Source organism: Arachis stenosperma, chromosome 5 (assembly GCF_014773155.1).
Source record: "Arachis stenosperma cultivar V10309 chromosome 5, arast.V10309.gnm1.PFL2, whole genome shotgun sequence".
Taxonomy (NCBI): domain Eukaryota; kingdom Viridiplantae; phylum Streptophyta; class Magnoliopsida; order Fabales; family Fabaceae; genus Arachis; species Arachis stenosperma.
The window spans coordinates 22,835,448-22,851,774 of NC_080381.1; the positions used below are offsets into that span (position 1 = coordinate 22,835,448).

A 16,327-nucleotide genomic window follows, 5' to 3' on the forward strand; every position below is an offset into this window, starting at 1 on the left:
TTATAATATTTTGTGATTTTTTTTCAGAAACTACCACAATCTTGGTGCGTCAATGCAATGCTATTCATAGGAATAAAGATCAATTTAGTTTCTTGGCGTGGCTATTCTATATCTTGTTGTATTACATAAATAGTAAATGATAAAACTTAATAAGAGGATTGTCTGAATTTATACAAATTCTAAAGGAAAAGTATATGGAACCAAGAGGTTACCAGCCAAAAACTAAACAAAACCATATTAATTTATATTAATAATTAATTTTAAATTTTTTAAATTCAAAATTTAAAAATTTAAAATTGATTAAGTAAACCTAATTTAAAACCTATAAAAACCTTCCTCTTCTCTCTCACATTAACCTACACACCTCCAACAATCACACACACAGACCTCTCTCTCTCATCGTCAGGCCCTCTCCACCTCCCCACCGCGACCCACTCCTCTTCTATCACCGACATCTGGCTCGTCAGATTCGCCACCATCGACAAGAACCGCTTCCCTTTCGTGAACCAGATGTGTTATCAGAGCCGCCGTTGCTGTTGGAGTTGAACTTGAGCTCGATCCCTAAGGCGACACTCTTCCTGCATGATCAAGAACTGTTCGAGATGGCCATCATCCTTCTTGCGGGTGATAGCTATTCATCTTCAGAATCACATCAGATATCATTGCTCCGGAATCATCTGTTACTCGATCAGGAACACATTTCAACAAGTACGCTGCTTGAACTGGCGAGGTTATTGACGCAACAATATTCACATGCTGACTAATTTTCTTTTCCGAAGTTAGAGAATCAGCTCTCAATAAATCATTCCAGCTAAATGAAACAGTGTCTTGTAGGGTACTTCCTTTAAGACAACTATCACCTTGTCGACGATACTCAATAATAACCCCCTTGGTCCCAAATTCACAATAAAGATGACAAGCTTTTTTCCATGAATCATAGGGAACTGGAGGTGGATTTATCTAGCTTTAACTCACTATGGCACCTTATAGTACGAAGTCTTATGAAATCACGGTTTAGATATATTAGGTGCCGTTTTTATGATTAAAGAGACTGCAAACTACACAATTACAGAAATATAAAAAAAACATTCATTTAATATGAAAAAAAAAACATCTTAATACTTAACAAAAGAAATATCCAGTTATATTTTAGCAAAAATAATTAAATATCTATAAAATTTAAAAAGAAATATGAAATTCTTAAAGAAATAGAGACATTCATATTTGCAATACAAAAAAATTCGAAAAATATATAAAAGAACATCCATTTAGTATGAAAAAGAAACATTCTAATACTTAACAGAAGAAACATCCATATATATTAACTCGTAGAGATTTTGAATTCACCAAAGGTATTTTGGCTTGTTTTTTGCTAATACCCTTTTGGTTCCTAGCATTGCTCAATTCTAAATATTTAAGGTATGACATTATTTTATTTGGTTGTGATTTCAAGAATGACTATCATCTATTTGTGTCTAAAATCTAAAATAGCTAATATATTATTTAGATAGTTTAGTTTTAATATTAGCATTTGATTAGATTAATTTTAGAAAATCTTAAATTTATATATATGACTATTATTGTTTGATATGTTATTTTTAAATTTTTTAATATAATTTTTTATTTATAAATTTATTTTAGCTCTCAATATAACTACGAAAAAATCCAATAATTAAGTTAAAAATATTGCTAATAGTAAATTATATTTTTAAATTATTAATCTAACAAAAACTAAATTCTAAAAAATACTATTAGTTGTACTAAAAAAATCTATTAACGTTATAATAAATATCTATACAGAATAATTTAAAATATAACAAATATTTTAATCAATTATGTAAAGTTATTGCGAACAAATAATAAATAATGGCATTATTAATACACAAAAGTAATTCTATAAAATATTAATAGTTGCATTAAAAATTTTATTAACCTATAAACAAATACTTATCAAGTTAAAATTTAATTGTCCACAAATATATATTTATATATAAAAAAAAACAATCATAGACATAAAATATATTAAGTTAATAGCTATAATTAATGATTATAATAAATATATAATTATATTAATTGTCAATTATTTTAATTGTTAATTTGTCATTAAATTTAAAAATTTATTTTATTTTTTTATTTTAAAACAAATCAAATCTATCATTAATACTATTAAATAAATTTATAATTATAATTGACAATACTTTACGTAATCATTATAATACTCTCTATAATTATTATTATTTTTATTATATTGTTATTTGAAAGAATGTATTATTAATTTATTGCATACTACGTTTTTTTAATTAATTTGATTATTTTATGAATTTTTTATATTTTTATTTAATATTTACATAAATAAAAAAAATATATATGAACTTAAATATATCAAATAATATTTTTTATTAAATAAACATTAGATATAAATAAAAAATTAATATTTATGCACGGATATATACATACATTAGTTATTAACGGAGATGCTAACAATAAATAGTCTGAAATTGATACATGATAATGACACGTGGTTTTCCTAAACTAATTGTGTGTTAGCGAAATGTCAACCTACCATATCTTATGAGATGTCAAAGAAATATAAACATTGTAAAAGGAAAATCCAATAAATATTTTTATAAAAAATTATATTAAGAATACTTTTAAAATATGTATTTTTAAATAAATTCATTAAATAATATACTATGATACAATTATATCAAAAACAAATATGAAATGATAGTGTAAGTGACTAAGAATTATGCCCTCTTTTAATAAATTAGAATAAATAACTATTTTTAATTATATAAAATTCAGACGCTAATAAAATTGGCCGCAAAAAATTAAATTAACATTAACCCTACAAAAATTTAGTATTAATTGACAAAAATACTAATCATTAAATTTTGAGTTGACTTCATTAAGATAAAAAAACACGTTAAATTTATAAATTGTCTCTATTGCTATCTTCATTCTTTCTCATTAATAATTAAATCCATCACCTCTTTTTTCCATCGAATTCTGTTAAGTAATTAACATCCAATTAACTAACTAGTAGCCAACTTATCATCAATTAATAATCTTAATTTTTTAAAAAATGCAAAATTATTAATTATTAATTACAGTTGTCTAAAGTTAACTGATTAAAAATTATTTATTTATATATATTTTTTTAAAACTCTAAATTTCTGTAACACTTTTCTATCACCACTCTTAATACCAACATCATTAGTAACAATATCAAATAAAAATGGTGACCCTTCACTTTCTTGAACAAAAAAAAAACACCCTTTTATTTTGCTCTATCTCTGAAATATTCTCCCTCGCTCTCAATTTCTACCTTGTCGTGAATCTTATACATGTATCTCTGCTTTTCTTTCAACATCTTTCTAAGCTCGACATCTCTATTAAATTTAGATTTATATTTAAAAAAAATTCAAAAATTGTTGTAGTTATAATTATGGTTATGGTTATGGAGGCGTAGTGATTTTTGTTGTTGAAGCAGTGGTGTCGTAATAGTGGAAATTATACTCGTGCTCGGAATTGGGGTGGCATTCCTCCTCCTCCTTCTAGTGACGACGAGATTGACAGTGAAAAAGAGCTGTCAGCAAAGTAGCATAGCAATCAGAGTATCAGACAGCCTAGTGGTAGATACTAGACAACCAACTTGGATGAAAATGAATAGATTTGGTGGTGATGAGGTGTTCGACAAAGAGCTATCGTCAATGCAAACTAGCAAACAACCCAATGGTCACGACGACATGATGATGTTAGAGAGAAGGAGTAGATACGAGATTGTCAACGATGATCTGAAAAGTTGGAGGTGACCAAAAATATTGTCACTGAAAGATGAGCTTACTATTATGATTGGGTGAGTGCGGTTGTGCTGGGCGAGAGTGGCATGAGAGAGAATGAGGGAGGTGAGAGTGAGGAGTTACGGGAGTTGAAGGGGTTAGGTGGAGAAGATAAAATGGATAAGTTTGACATTTTTAAAAATTTTAATAGAGTTAACTCAAAATTTAGTGATTAAGTATTTTTGTCAAACAATACTAAATTTTATGGGTATAATATTATTTTTTTATCGTTAGTTTTATTAGCGTTCGAATTTTTTATAGTTAGAAAATAACTATTTACTCAATAAATTATATAGAAGTATTTTTTTGTGACTAAACAGAAAAGAAAGAAAAAAAAATAGAGACAAAATTAAATTAATTAGTTAGGTTCATATCTAAATTTATTAGATGTTGAAGCTCACTCCATGGTTGACTCCAATTCGAGTGAATATCCGCGCCAGAAGCAGCCCCTTTAGCCATACAATTTGCAACACTATTTGCATTCTTCTGAATTAAAAGAATAGAGATTCTCCAATTCCAATTCATAACCTCCTATATATGCTTTGCCAAATCCCATTCCGGAATATCCTACCAAGCATTCTTTGGTTTACCAAGAAAAGAGCTTCTAAACAGTCAGTTTCACAAATAACTTCACGAAATCCACTATCCCAAACTAGAAGTAAACCTCTCCAAATTGCATACAATTCAGCAAAAAGAACACTGCACACTTCGACTTTTCCAGTGCAACCTTTCAACCAACATCCATAAGAATTGCGAAAGATACAACCAAAACCAGCATAGCCAAAAGGAGCAAAATAACTAGCATCACAATTCAATTTAACAGAATGAACTAAAGGTGGAACCCAATGCAAACAAAGCGAAGGAGGAGACAAAGATTGATGCATCAAAAATAGTGTGGAACTCCCTTGCTGAACTACGATTCAAACTCACCACTTTACTAGCACTCCATGAGTCATCTATATCAAATCCACCAGATGGTCGAAAAGAAAAGAAAAACATCTCCATTCCTTACACCTCTATAGAGTCAATCACGTAAATCCGAGTTATTTGAATACAGACCTAAAAGGTTCTAGACCTCCTTGGTACTAGGGCACTCCTGAAGACAATGAAGAATGGATTCAGAATCATTCTGACACCGATGACAGGTGCTAGATAAAGCTAAGCCACGACCCAAATGAAGCTCTGCCATAGGAATAGCGTTACGAAGACTGAGCCAAATCAAGAACTTGTACTTCTCAAGAATATGCAATCGCCATACCCACAACCAATTATCACGCTCATTCTAGTCACACTTTCTTTTGGCTAGCCAACTTTACCCACTCCTACCTGAGTAGAGTCTAGAAGATGCCACACTCCACGACCAACCCGAACTCTCTCCAGCATTCAAATCCGGATTATAAGCATTCAAATGCTGTTTGAAATCTTCTGAAATGTTAGAGAAAACATCATGGAGATTCCATTGACCATCTTTTCAAACGTCTCTAATAGTTAAATCAGAGTCAAATACATGTACAAAAGGGACATCTTGAGCAATTGAGCCCTCAATACTCCAATTGTCAAACCAAAAAGATTGATCAAGTGACTCAACACATCAAGAGAAAGCATCCTTAAGAGCACCAAAAACCTTTGAGATACTCTTCCAAACATGAGAAGCATTCCAAGGGCAGGACCATCTAAAACTCCCTCATTCCTCAGATACTTTGCCTTCAGTGGCGGAGCCACGTTCATGGAAAAGAGGGCAATGGCCCCTCCCAAGCTTCCAATTTTTTAGTTTAACTCTCTTTTAGTTATTAATTTTTCTTTCTTCTTAACTTATATTTTTTTATGTTCGTCCCTCCCAAAAAAATTTCTAGCTCCGCCCCTGTTTACCCTCAATAGAGCAATCCAAGGCTTGTCCTGACAATGAAAAAGTTGCCAAACCAATTTATCAAGTAAAGATATATTAACACATGTAGGATCTCTAACACCTAAGCTACCAAATTTCTTTGGAGTGACCACAGTCCTCTAATTAACAAGAGAAAGACATATGTTATCAACTTGACCTTTTCAAAGGAATTGTACTGTCTCATCATAGAAGATAATTTATCACAAACCTAATTTAATAAAAAAAACCTGCATATCATAGACAGAAATGAATATTGTAACAAAATTGATCAGGCAAAGTCTCCCTAATTTATTTAAAAGTCTTCATTTTCAACAAAATGGATATAAAAGTATTTTTGAGATATATAAAATATTTTTATATAATATGATGACATATATTTTTATATTTTATATTTGCGATGTGAGTAGTTAATTTGATACGTATTTAACTAATTTAAATTAGTTTAATAATTAAATTATTAATCTATTTAAGTAAATATTAAAATTTTAAATTTTATTTTATATATATATATATATATATATATTAATTTATTAGTCAACAACAAATTTTTAAATTAAATTTATATCCGTAGTTAATTAATGTATAGTCTAACAGACTAAAAATACTGTAAAAAAAAGATATTGATATATTTTGTTCTATTAATTGTTAACAATTATCTCGTGTGAATCCAGAAAAAGAGTGAATCCAGAGAGCTACTGGAAGCACCTTTTCCTGGGAAGGAATAAAGGCGGTTGAGGGCCATTCCACGGCTCCCCAACGGCAGTGGAACATAATTATTTTTCCTTTGACATCTTTCTGTTGCATTATTGTGCCTTATCATTGACGCTCTCCGATTTACGCGTAATACCTTGTCCTCAAATCAATTCATTTTCTCCATAACTAACGTGGTTATTAGTATATTTCACTTTCTCATTGTTATACTTTTTCTTTTTTGATATAAAATAGATTGAAATAATTCACAAAAGCCCGAGGAATACATTAATCATGCACATGGATAATCCCAACTCCCAAGCACAATTTGTCCAATTAGAGCCCTAATCAAATACAGCATGGAAGTTCATCAAAACAAAATATGCTCCTTTTGGTAATTAATTAGCCTTCCTGTAATTCAAAGATACTGTAATGTTTATTTTACTCTATATTAAAATCAACTATTAAAGTTAATTACTAATATAAAATACATATTAAAATATAAAATATATATTAAAAATAAGTTAAATAATATATATATTTATATATAAATACATGATGATTAATTTTAATTACTAATTTTAATATATAAATAATATTTTTTATATGAATATATCTGTTGAGAGTTTAAAAATATGCATGCTTCTCTCAGTGATCCCCTTTATGTATTGAATCCGTAATTACAGATAAAATCCGATTCTAAAAGTACAGATATATATACGGATAAATAATGAATAATTTCTATTTTAAATCATTATACATCAATTTGCATAACTAAAACTGAACAGTGTCTTTATTTTCACCCATTCAAGCATTGAAAAAATAGAAATAATTTCTAGTAAAAATTAAACCAAAAAAAGGTAAGAGTGGTATAAAAAATTTGAAAGTATGGATATGCAAGTGGGTAGAAAGGGGAGGAAGGAGCGAACAATAATGCACATGGAAAAATAGGAAGAGGAAGTGATGAATTATAAAAGGGGGCGGGCCAATGGGGGATGTCGAATATTAAATATATGGATCGGAAAGTGATATATAGTAATTATTGTTAAGGGCCTCATAATGATTGAGCTGCCGCCAATTCAATATTAATCGCATCAATCCAATATTAAACCTTTCACTTCAGATGTCTATTCATTTCGCTCACTTTCTGTGTGTACTTTATTAATTGTATGTATGTATATGTATCTAATAACGTACGTCTCTTATGACCTTATCCCAGCCAGGCCACTTCCATCAGCATCAGCCCCTTCGCGGCACTTAGTCGGCAAGGCCACCCTTACTCCTCCACGCATTAACTTCACGTGTAGATCATGTAAAGGAATCGCAATTTATGTATCTAAACTCATATATATATATATATATATATATATATATATATAGTTCATCATTTACTTTGATTTGAAAATTATTAGTTCATCCCTCGACATCCAAAAGTGGCATATATAAGGATGACCAGAAAATTATTAATTGAATTTTGTTAGTTACATAATAATTTTTGTAACAATTCTGCTAGGAACCAAGAGGGGGTTCAGCTAGGGATGGTAATTTCTCTTGGCGGGACCGGTATCCACGGGGAATTACCCGCTGGGGGACAGATTTGGGGATCATTTTCTCCCTGTGGGAACGGGGGATGGGTATCCGTTTAATAAACGGGGCGGGGGCGGGGAGAGAGGTTCCCACCCCGTGATACCCATATAATATCCGTATAGATGAAATTACATAAATATCTTTATATATATTATATGATGGAAACCTAAAAACCTAATTTACGCCTCTCTGTCTCACTCCCTCACTCCCTCATCAGATCGCTCTCACTCTCTCAGGTCTCACCCTCTTCCTCTTCCCTCCTCCCTTGCCGGTGTCGCTCTGTGCTTGGTTCTCACAACGTTAGCGTCGCCTGCACCCGTGTCGCCTCTACTCCACAAAGACAAAACTACTCCAGCCATGCCTCTGCCATCATCATCTTCTTCAGATCTATCATCACCAGTCATGCCTCTACGTCTAGAGGAGAGGAGAGCCATCTTCACGCTGCGCGCCTGAGGAGAACCGTCGCAGTTTTCATAACCGTCCAGAGGAGAGTTGTCTTCGTTGTTGCCGTCATAGGAGCGAGATCTGCCTTCGTCCCCATCCAGAGAAGATCGTCCTTCATCGCCGTCAGAGGAGAGCTGCTGCTGCTCACCTTCCTCCTCTCACTGCGTCGCTCACTGCTTCCTGGTCGAAGCTTCGCCTCTGGTTCGCCTCTGCTTTGCCGTTTTAATGTATATTTTGATTTTTAATTGATGAAATTCCTTTGGTTTGAATTCTATTACTGTGAAATTGGATTTAGGATTAGGGTTTGAATTTTGTTAATTGGTAAATTTGGATTTAGAGATTAATTTGGTTGCTGTGAAATTGAATTTAGGGTTTAGAGTTTGAACTCTTACTGAAAAATTGGGAAATTGGATTACAGTATTGAGTTTGGGTTTAAACTATGTATCTTTTATTTTCCAATTTTGCTGTTTTTTTATATGTTTTTGGATTTTTTTTTTAAAAATCCGTGGATATCCGTGGAGATCCCGATCCCCGGCGGATACGGAGTCCCCGTTACCCGTCGTGGGGGTGGGGCGGGGACGGGGACTGATTTTGGGTGGCGGGGGCGGGAAACGGGGGGCATGTCCCCGCCCCCATGGAGACCCGTTGCCATCCCTAGATTCAGCCAACTCCTGCCAACTTCTTAATAGGCTGGACTTCGAAACTCATCTTAATAAAAATAAGTTTATATATATGGATGTTTCTTCTGTTAATTAGTATCAGAATGTTTCTTTTTCATACTAAATGGATGTTCTTTTATATATTTTTCGAATTTTTTGTATTGCAAATGTGAATGTCTATATTTCTTTAAGAATTTCATATTTTTTTTAAATTTTATAGATATTTAATTATTTTTGTTAAAATATAAATAGATATTTCTTTTGTTAAGTATTTGGATATTTTTTTTCATATTAAATGAATATTTTTTTATATTTCTGTAATTATTCAAGGACAATTTGTGTTCCACCACTCCTTTTGGCTAAGTGTGTAGTTTGCAGTCTCAAGAATGGTGAAGAAACTTGAGAAAGCATTCTTGGAAGACGATTTTTTTCTCACTGTTGATTTCGGCCTCAAGCTGTTTGAACAGCCTCGTGGCATTGCGTTGCTCCTCTGCAAGCTGTGACGGTTGGATTTTGTTCATGATGACCACCATTACCGTGGCTGCAGAAAACAGAAGCGCAAAGGATAGTTTCAGAGCCAAAACTGGAGCACCGGACGCCGCGCCACTTGCGGCTGCCATGCCACACATGGCGGTGGCAGTGAGAGTGATCATGTTTATGGAGTTGAGAAGAATGGTATTTCAGTTGTTACGTTGCTTCTCCACGTTGTCCTGTTGTTGTCAACTAAAGTTGAAATCCAACTATAGGTTGAAATCCGATATTTTAATGTGAGAGAGAAGAGGAAAGTTTTTATAGGTTTTAATTAGGTTTACTTAATCAATTTTAAATTTTTTAAATTTTAAATTTAAAAAATTTAAAATTAATTATTAATATAATTATAATTAATTAAATTGTTCCATTCTTGGCTGATTAGGAGTTGGTTCCATATACTTTTTTTTTTTGTAAATAATGTGAACAATAAGTTATAAAATTAACCCAATAAAGTAAAAAAATATTCTACTCTAAATTATCTCATAAATCTTAATATTAGGATAACCATCTGCATAATTAGTGAATTGAACATTCAACCATTATTAATAGTGCATGAGTAAATCAAATCAAAAGAAATAACCATTCAATTAAAAATAATAAACATAATCATCTACATACCTATTAAACTAAACATCTAACACATCTATTATTCGCATTATTTAGTATTCTTATTGTTTACATATACTTTTCCTTATTAATTTTGTCGTCTCATATTATTATTGATTGATAATTACTCCAACAAGATTCAACACGAGTCCACTAATCTCGAAACAAGTTTGTAATTAACGTAACCCACCAATGGCACGAGAGACTAAGCTAGTGCTGGAGAAGAAGCTAAGTGCATGTGGTGGCTATTTTTGCACCATCCCTTCTTCTTGTAACACGTTCAAACTAAAAGGATTTCACTGCCATAGTTGTTTGTGTAGCATAATTCGTCGCAAACAGAAAAGAAAAATGAAGAGAATTTTAATTTGAAAATAGTATCTTGTGATATTTTTGGTGTTTGAAACACACACTAGCTACTGCAGAATAATGTCAAACATTGATAGGCAAGTTGCTGTGACTGTTGAACATGCATGTATGTATGGTCCCTTTTCATATTTCATTGAAAGTAACTTGTGAATAAACAAGTTAAATTGCAAAATAGTGATCGAGTGAGTAGTACTAGTATCAGAGAATATGGGTCATGGGCGCGTGGGGGTACGTAGAGGCGTGCACATGCTTTAACACATACTCGCCAGGGGCAGGGGCCAGGGCCAAATTTGAGACAGAAAACGTGTACATATATATGCCCGTATAGTCTCCACGAAAGGACTTTGATACAACCAACGAATGTGTAGCCATAAATAATTAATAAGGGGAGGGCCAGAAACCACACCACCCCCAAAAAAAATTAAAATAGCTTCCATTGTGATCTTCTAATTTCCACATATTTTCCTTTTTCTTTATTTATTTATTTCGTGTTTATATTGCATGCTACATGCATGCATATCTGGTGCGTCCACCGACCCTGCCCCCCTTACCACTGATTAATGATCGCATGCATATCATGGATGTACCATATAGATAGAATTCCCTGTATAGTGTGCCTACTCTTTATTGGAAATATCAGCTTAATTATATATGCACCACTATTATTCTTCTCGCTTAGCTTTTATTAATTTGCTACTCCACTAATACTACTAATTATTGATTGCATGGTGATATATCTTGTCTACATTTCTAATGAGAAGTTATGTGTGAATGACAACAGATGCCATGCCATGCCAATCGCAAACGCTAGGAAGACGCTCGAATTAAGTGTACCCTGCCTACCTAGCTAGCTAGCTCACTCAAATTAAATATCGTTCATTCATTATATTTTAGGCTTAGGCATTATGCTTGCTAGCTATTTGTTGTTACATACATACAAATCGTTTTTAATTTATGTTGATGGGAGCTGGGGCCAAATACTGTTATAATTATTATTCCCAAGAAAACGTGGTAAGCAGGGTGGATCGCAGGCATAATATATAATTACTCGCGATGAAGCGAGCCACGTTAGCGCATCAACGTATGCATAATTTGCAGAGTGATGATGGAATTGGGCATGCAATATGTTTGATTATTAAGTTATATTTGATTTTGAGATGGATCCTGGCAGTGAAGTCGTGGTTCTAGAATTGGTAATGAAAACTGAAAAGCAACGCACATGGCATTGCCCCAAATGTTGACGTGCATGTGACCCAAGATGGAGCCACGTTTGGGTGCCGACATGGACTCCCTCATTTCCCTATGGCCCCGCTGCGTTTTCCACACCCTTTCACATGCCCTCTTTTTTTCACTTCCTCAATATTGCCTCCCCTTTTTTATCAATCTATTCTTCCTCTGCTAATTAATTAAACCAATCACTTTCTCCTCTACACCATACATCAAATTTCTACTTACCTCTATTTTCATTTGACCCATATATATATCTTTTATGCAAAAAAAAAAAAAAATTTACTATCACTGTAGAATTCCATCACAGTCAAATTATTATTTTATATTAATCACCATGAACTTTTCTATTATTAGGTCATGATGAACTCCTAGTGTCTTCCTGAATACTATTATAATTAAGAGATTTTTCTAAAAAAAAATGTTTTCCTTAATTATTGTATAAGTTTTTAACTAAATATAGGTGCTTATCATTGTATCGAATAATTCTCTTTTTTTAAGCAAATCATTCTTGAGTTTTCTATCTGATCACTATACAATGAAAAAGACATTCATGATTGGTTTAATTATTATAAGGAATTGACAAATGCTGCTGATTTTCCAAAAAGTAAAACTGGAGACGAAACAATAAATTTCTTATTTGTGTCTAATCAATGAATCAATCCTTGAATAATATATAGAGCAATCATTGGATACTTTTGAGACTGAGGTAAAAAAAAATTGATTGTATGTATTTTGGATTTATTTGTAGAGTAAAACAAGTAAAAATTATTGAAAAAAATTAAAGAAGTAAAACCAAGGGGAATACTATACTAGATATATTTTGTCTGATACAGCATGAGCCGCGTGGTCTTTTCCTTAGCATAAAATTTCAATCATCTAAAATCTAAATGTCCTTTCTGCAGTATCATGCATTCAAAATTATTTACGGTATTTCTGCCTATAAATCATTAGCTATGGTACATATAGCACCCCAACTTGAAATGTGTTCAAACGTATAACTACCTACTATATACTCTTCTCTTCTTTTCTCTTCTCTAAGTGCGTTTTCTAGCAGGTTAGTCATATATATGAAAATATATAGTCTCTGGATATTGTGTGCTTATTTAATCAATTTAATTCTTTCCCTAACGTATTTGCTAGTGTTAATGTCTATTTTAAGTTATTATAACAATAGCTGAATTATTATTCTAAGCATCATGCACGTAAAATCCTTTCTCTTTCTGCTTGTGCTCACTCCGCAAGAATTCATGGTAAGCTGAAGATTGTTGTTAAACTAACAATGGATTTGTGTGCAGTGTTGTTAGTATCCATGCATATAATATAAGATAGAAATTTACGTACACATGTATTTATACGAAGTTGATATCTAAAACTAGTTAAATAATATATTAAATTATTTTATAATTTTTTAATTATCAATTTTATTTAAAAATAACTCTAATTGTCTACAATAATATAATATAATAAGACTACAGCTTGAATACTGTTTGCTAAACCAGTATTACTGTAGCATCGATCTGGTAATGTCTTAAAAGTAAATTCTTCAACTTGCACTTATAATATGACTCTTGAACTCACTCAAAAGTCAACAGATCAAGTCACTAGGTTTGAATATTTGACCATTAATTCTAACTAGAAAAATGTGACCATGTGAATGTGTCAACTCATGGTCTGGAATTTTAATTATACATGTAGTTTTATATAAATTCTGTTAGCCACATAAACATACATGTGGAATATCAGTAGCAATAGCTGCTGGTAATTGATCATTATTATGTGTGCAGTGTGCACACACATTCATGTGATGATGACTTTATTCCTAGTGTAAAATGAAGAATATAGTTTAGCTAGTTTATTATGTTCTTCAATTTGACTAATTAAGCTTTCTGCTATATTTTAATATATGCATGTCAGTATAACAAAAGTAGTGGCGGTGTAAATAAATACAGTGGATCCCTGCTGTGTTATAGGGTGTACTTGCATAAATGTTTTCAAGATGAGCGGATAAGATGGCTAGTATCTAGGCACACTAAACAGAAAAATCCGAATCCATCCAGCCACTATTTATTTGACCCTATATAGAAATTAAATGCAGCTTTGTTATTATTGTTACCGTGCCTTGTGGAAATTCTTTTCCTTGTAAACTTTTACCTAGGTGGAGACGCAACTCTATCTACTCTATTTATTCCTAGATATATACGTATTTTGCACCATAGATATTACATATTGCTAGCCAGCACACAAACATAAACGTCCGTAATTATTTGTATCTTTCTAGTTACGTTGTGGAATTGAAATTCATACAAAAAAAGAAAAAAAGCCAGCAAATAAACACGGTTCGGAGACCACCAAGTTACTGAGGGCCCTAATCATCCACTGTAGTCTTCAACCCAAAATTTAAACAACTATATGGTACCTATTTCCCTCTATCTTTTGTTCATATAATATTATTAAAATTATGGCATTGTTACTGTACTTAGTAACTTGTAGAATTTGTTTTCTGCTGGTGCACTGTGACTTCTTGAAAGTTAAATATAGCAGCAAGTTAAGCATATTAGTGATGAGAAGTTTAACTCATGGAAAAGTAATGAAGATCGTATGATTTTTGGAGAATAATCTATCAAAGTTAAAGGAATCGGATGTTATTTTGTCACCAGAAGTCGTAGTTGGAATTAAAAATTAAACATATATATATGCTATATAGTGTGAAAGAAAAAAAGAATTAAAAAAGGCGAGCAGCATCTCTGATCACTCGTTTAATTTTTCTGAACAAAAAGACATGCAAACTACCTTTGTCTCCAAAGCCTAAAGCGTTTTCATCAAAGACGAAATAAAAAGAAACCAAAAAGTCGATTTGTCCGTATATATATCTCTCTGTTATTTCAATTCTTCAAAGAAATTCTTTTTCCCTTTCTTTAATTTGAACATATAAACATAACATTCCCTCTCCCCCATTCATCACCTTTTTCTAAGTGCAGAAAACTATATATGGCATCCATTTGGGACCCACCGTTCATGGAGGCATACAAGAACTTATTGGAGAAGAAAGAAGATATGAAGAATAATAATGAGGTGGTGGTGGTTGAGGAATGCGAGCTTCCGGTGATAGATCTGAGCCTCTTAGAAGCGAGTGAGGAGGTGGCGAGGGAAGAGTGCAAGTCGCAGATAGCTAGGGCTTCTGAGGAGTGGGGCTTCTTCCAGGTTGTGAAGCACGGCATCTCCGGCGACATACTGAAAAGGCTGAGGTGGCAGCAGGAGAAGGCCTTCAAGGAACCTTTCGATGTGAAGGCCAAAGAGGACAACTTCTCCGCCGGTGCCTACCGCTGGGGATCCCCTACTGCCACTTGCATCAAACAGTTATCTTGGTCTGAGGCTTTTCATATTCCCTTAACCGATATCATTGGCTCCAATAATATTCCATCCAACACTCTCAAGTATATTAGAATCTATTATTTTTGGCCATCAGTTATTAGCTTATTCCATTTCCGCCACATTATTACATGCATGATATCTATGCAGGTCGACAATGGAACAGTTTGCAAGCAGAGTGTCGAGGCTAGCAGACAGAATAGCAGAAATACTGGCGGAGAAAATGGGTGACAAGTCAAGCTTCATGAAGGAGAATTGCTTGCCAGACACTTGTTATCTGAGACTGAACCGATATCCAGCGTGCCCAGTGAGGTGTGGTCACGAGATTAATGGACTGATAACGCACACTGACAGCGACTTCCTGACCATACTATACCAAGATCATGAGGTGGGAGGGTTGCAGTTGGTGAAAGATGGAAAGTGGATAGCAGTGAAACCCAACCCTGAAGCTCTTATTGTCAACATCGGAGACTTATTCCAGGCATACAGCAATGGGCTATACAAGAGCGTGCAGCATCGGGTTGTGGCGAATCCCACATCGGAGAGATTCTCCACTGCGTATTTCTTTTGCCCTTCCAATGATACTGTTATAGATAGCTGCAGGAAGCCCTCTCTTTACCGCAAATTCAACTTTCGTGAGTACAGACAACAAGTTCGAGATGATGTTCGCACCCTTGGCTCCAAAATAGGCTTGCCAAGGTTTCTTGTCACTCATCATTATCATCAACCATAATTAATACATTTATTCATTTATTATATATTTCTCTGCCTGTGCCTGGACGGAAGAATGAACGAGCTAAGTTTTATCTAGTTGTGGTCTATAGAAATATATGTTATGTGGTCGTTGATTCATATACTCAGACATAGCTGCTGGTTTCACCCTGCATGTTTTATGCTGTCTCATTTTGTCTGCTGTTATGCCATAATACAAGCTACAAGGCCTAGTTTCTACTATATATTATTATAAAAGGAAACAGATCAGAGAGAGATAGAGAGGGAGCAGATAAATCAGAATATATATGACAGTCTCTTTCTGTTTACATGTCACTAGAAGAGAAGCAATTGTTAATCACATATTATTTCATATATGTCTCCTATGAATGGATGATTGACCATTC

General features: G+C 33.1%; 1 protein-coding gene across 2 annotated transcripts; it reads left to right on the forward strand.

Annotated features, from left to right (window-relative positions):
- Positions 1 to 12,824: 12,824 nt before the first annotated feature.
- LOC130983214 (gibberellin 2-beta-dioxygenase 8-like) lies at positions 12,825 to 16,273 on the forward strand. 2 transcript variants are annotated; one of them, XM_057907406.1, is made up of 3 exons: positions 12,825 to 12,894; positions 14,819 to 15,274; positions 15,360 to 16,273. In XM_057907406.1, exons 2-3 carry the CDS (start codon positions 14,829 to 14,831, stop codon positions 15,940 to 15,942), a joined length of 1,029 nt encoding a protein of 342 aa, XP_057763389.1. In that variant the 5' UTR covers positions 12,825 to 12,894; positions 14,819 to 14,828; the 3' UTR covers positions 15,943 to 16,273. The 2 variants fall into 2 exon arrangements, with proteins under 2 accessions (XP_057763389.1, XP_057763390.1); XM_057907407.1 differs by lacking the exon at positions 12,825 to 12,894 and adding an exon at positions 14,080 to 14,252.
- The last annotated feature ends 54 nt before the right edge of the window (positions 16,274 to 16,327 follow it).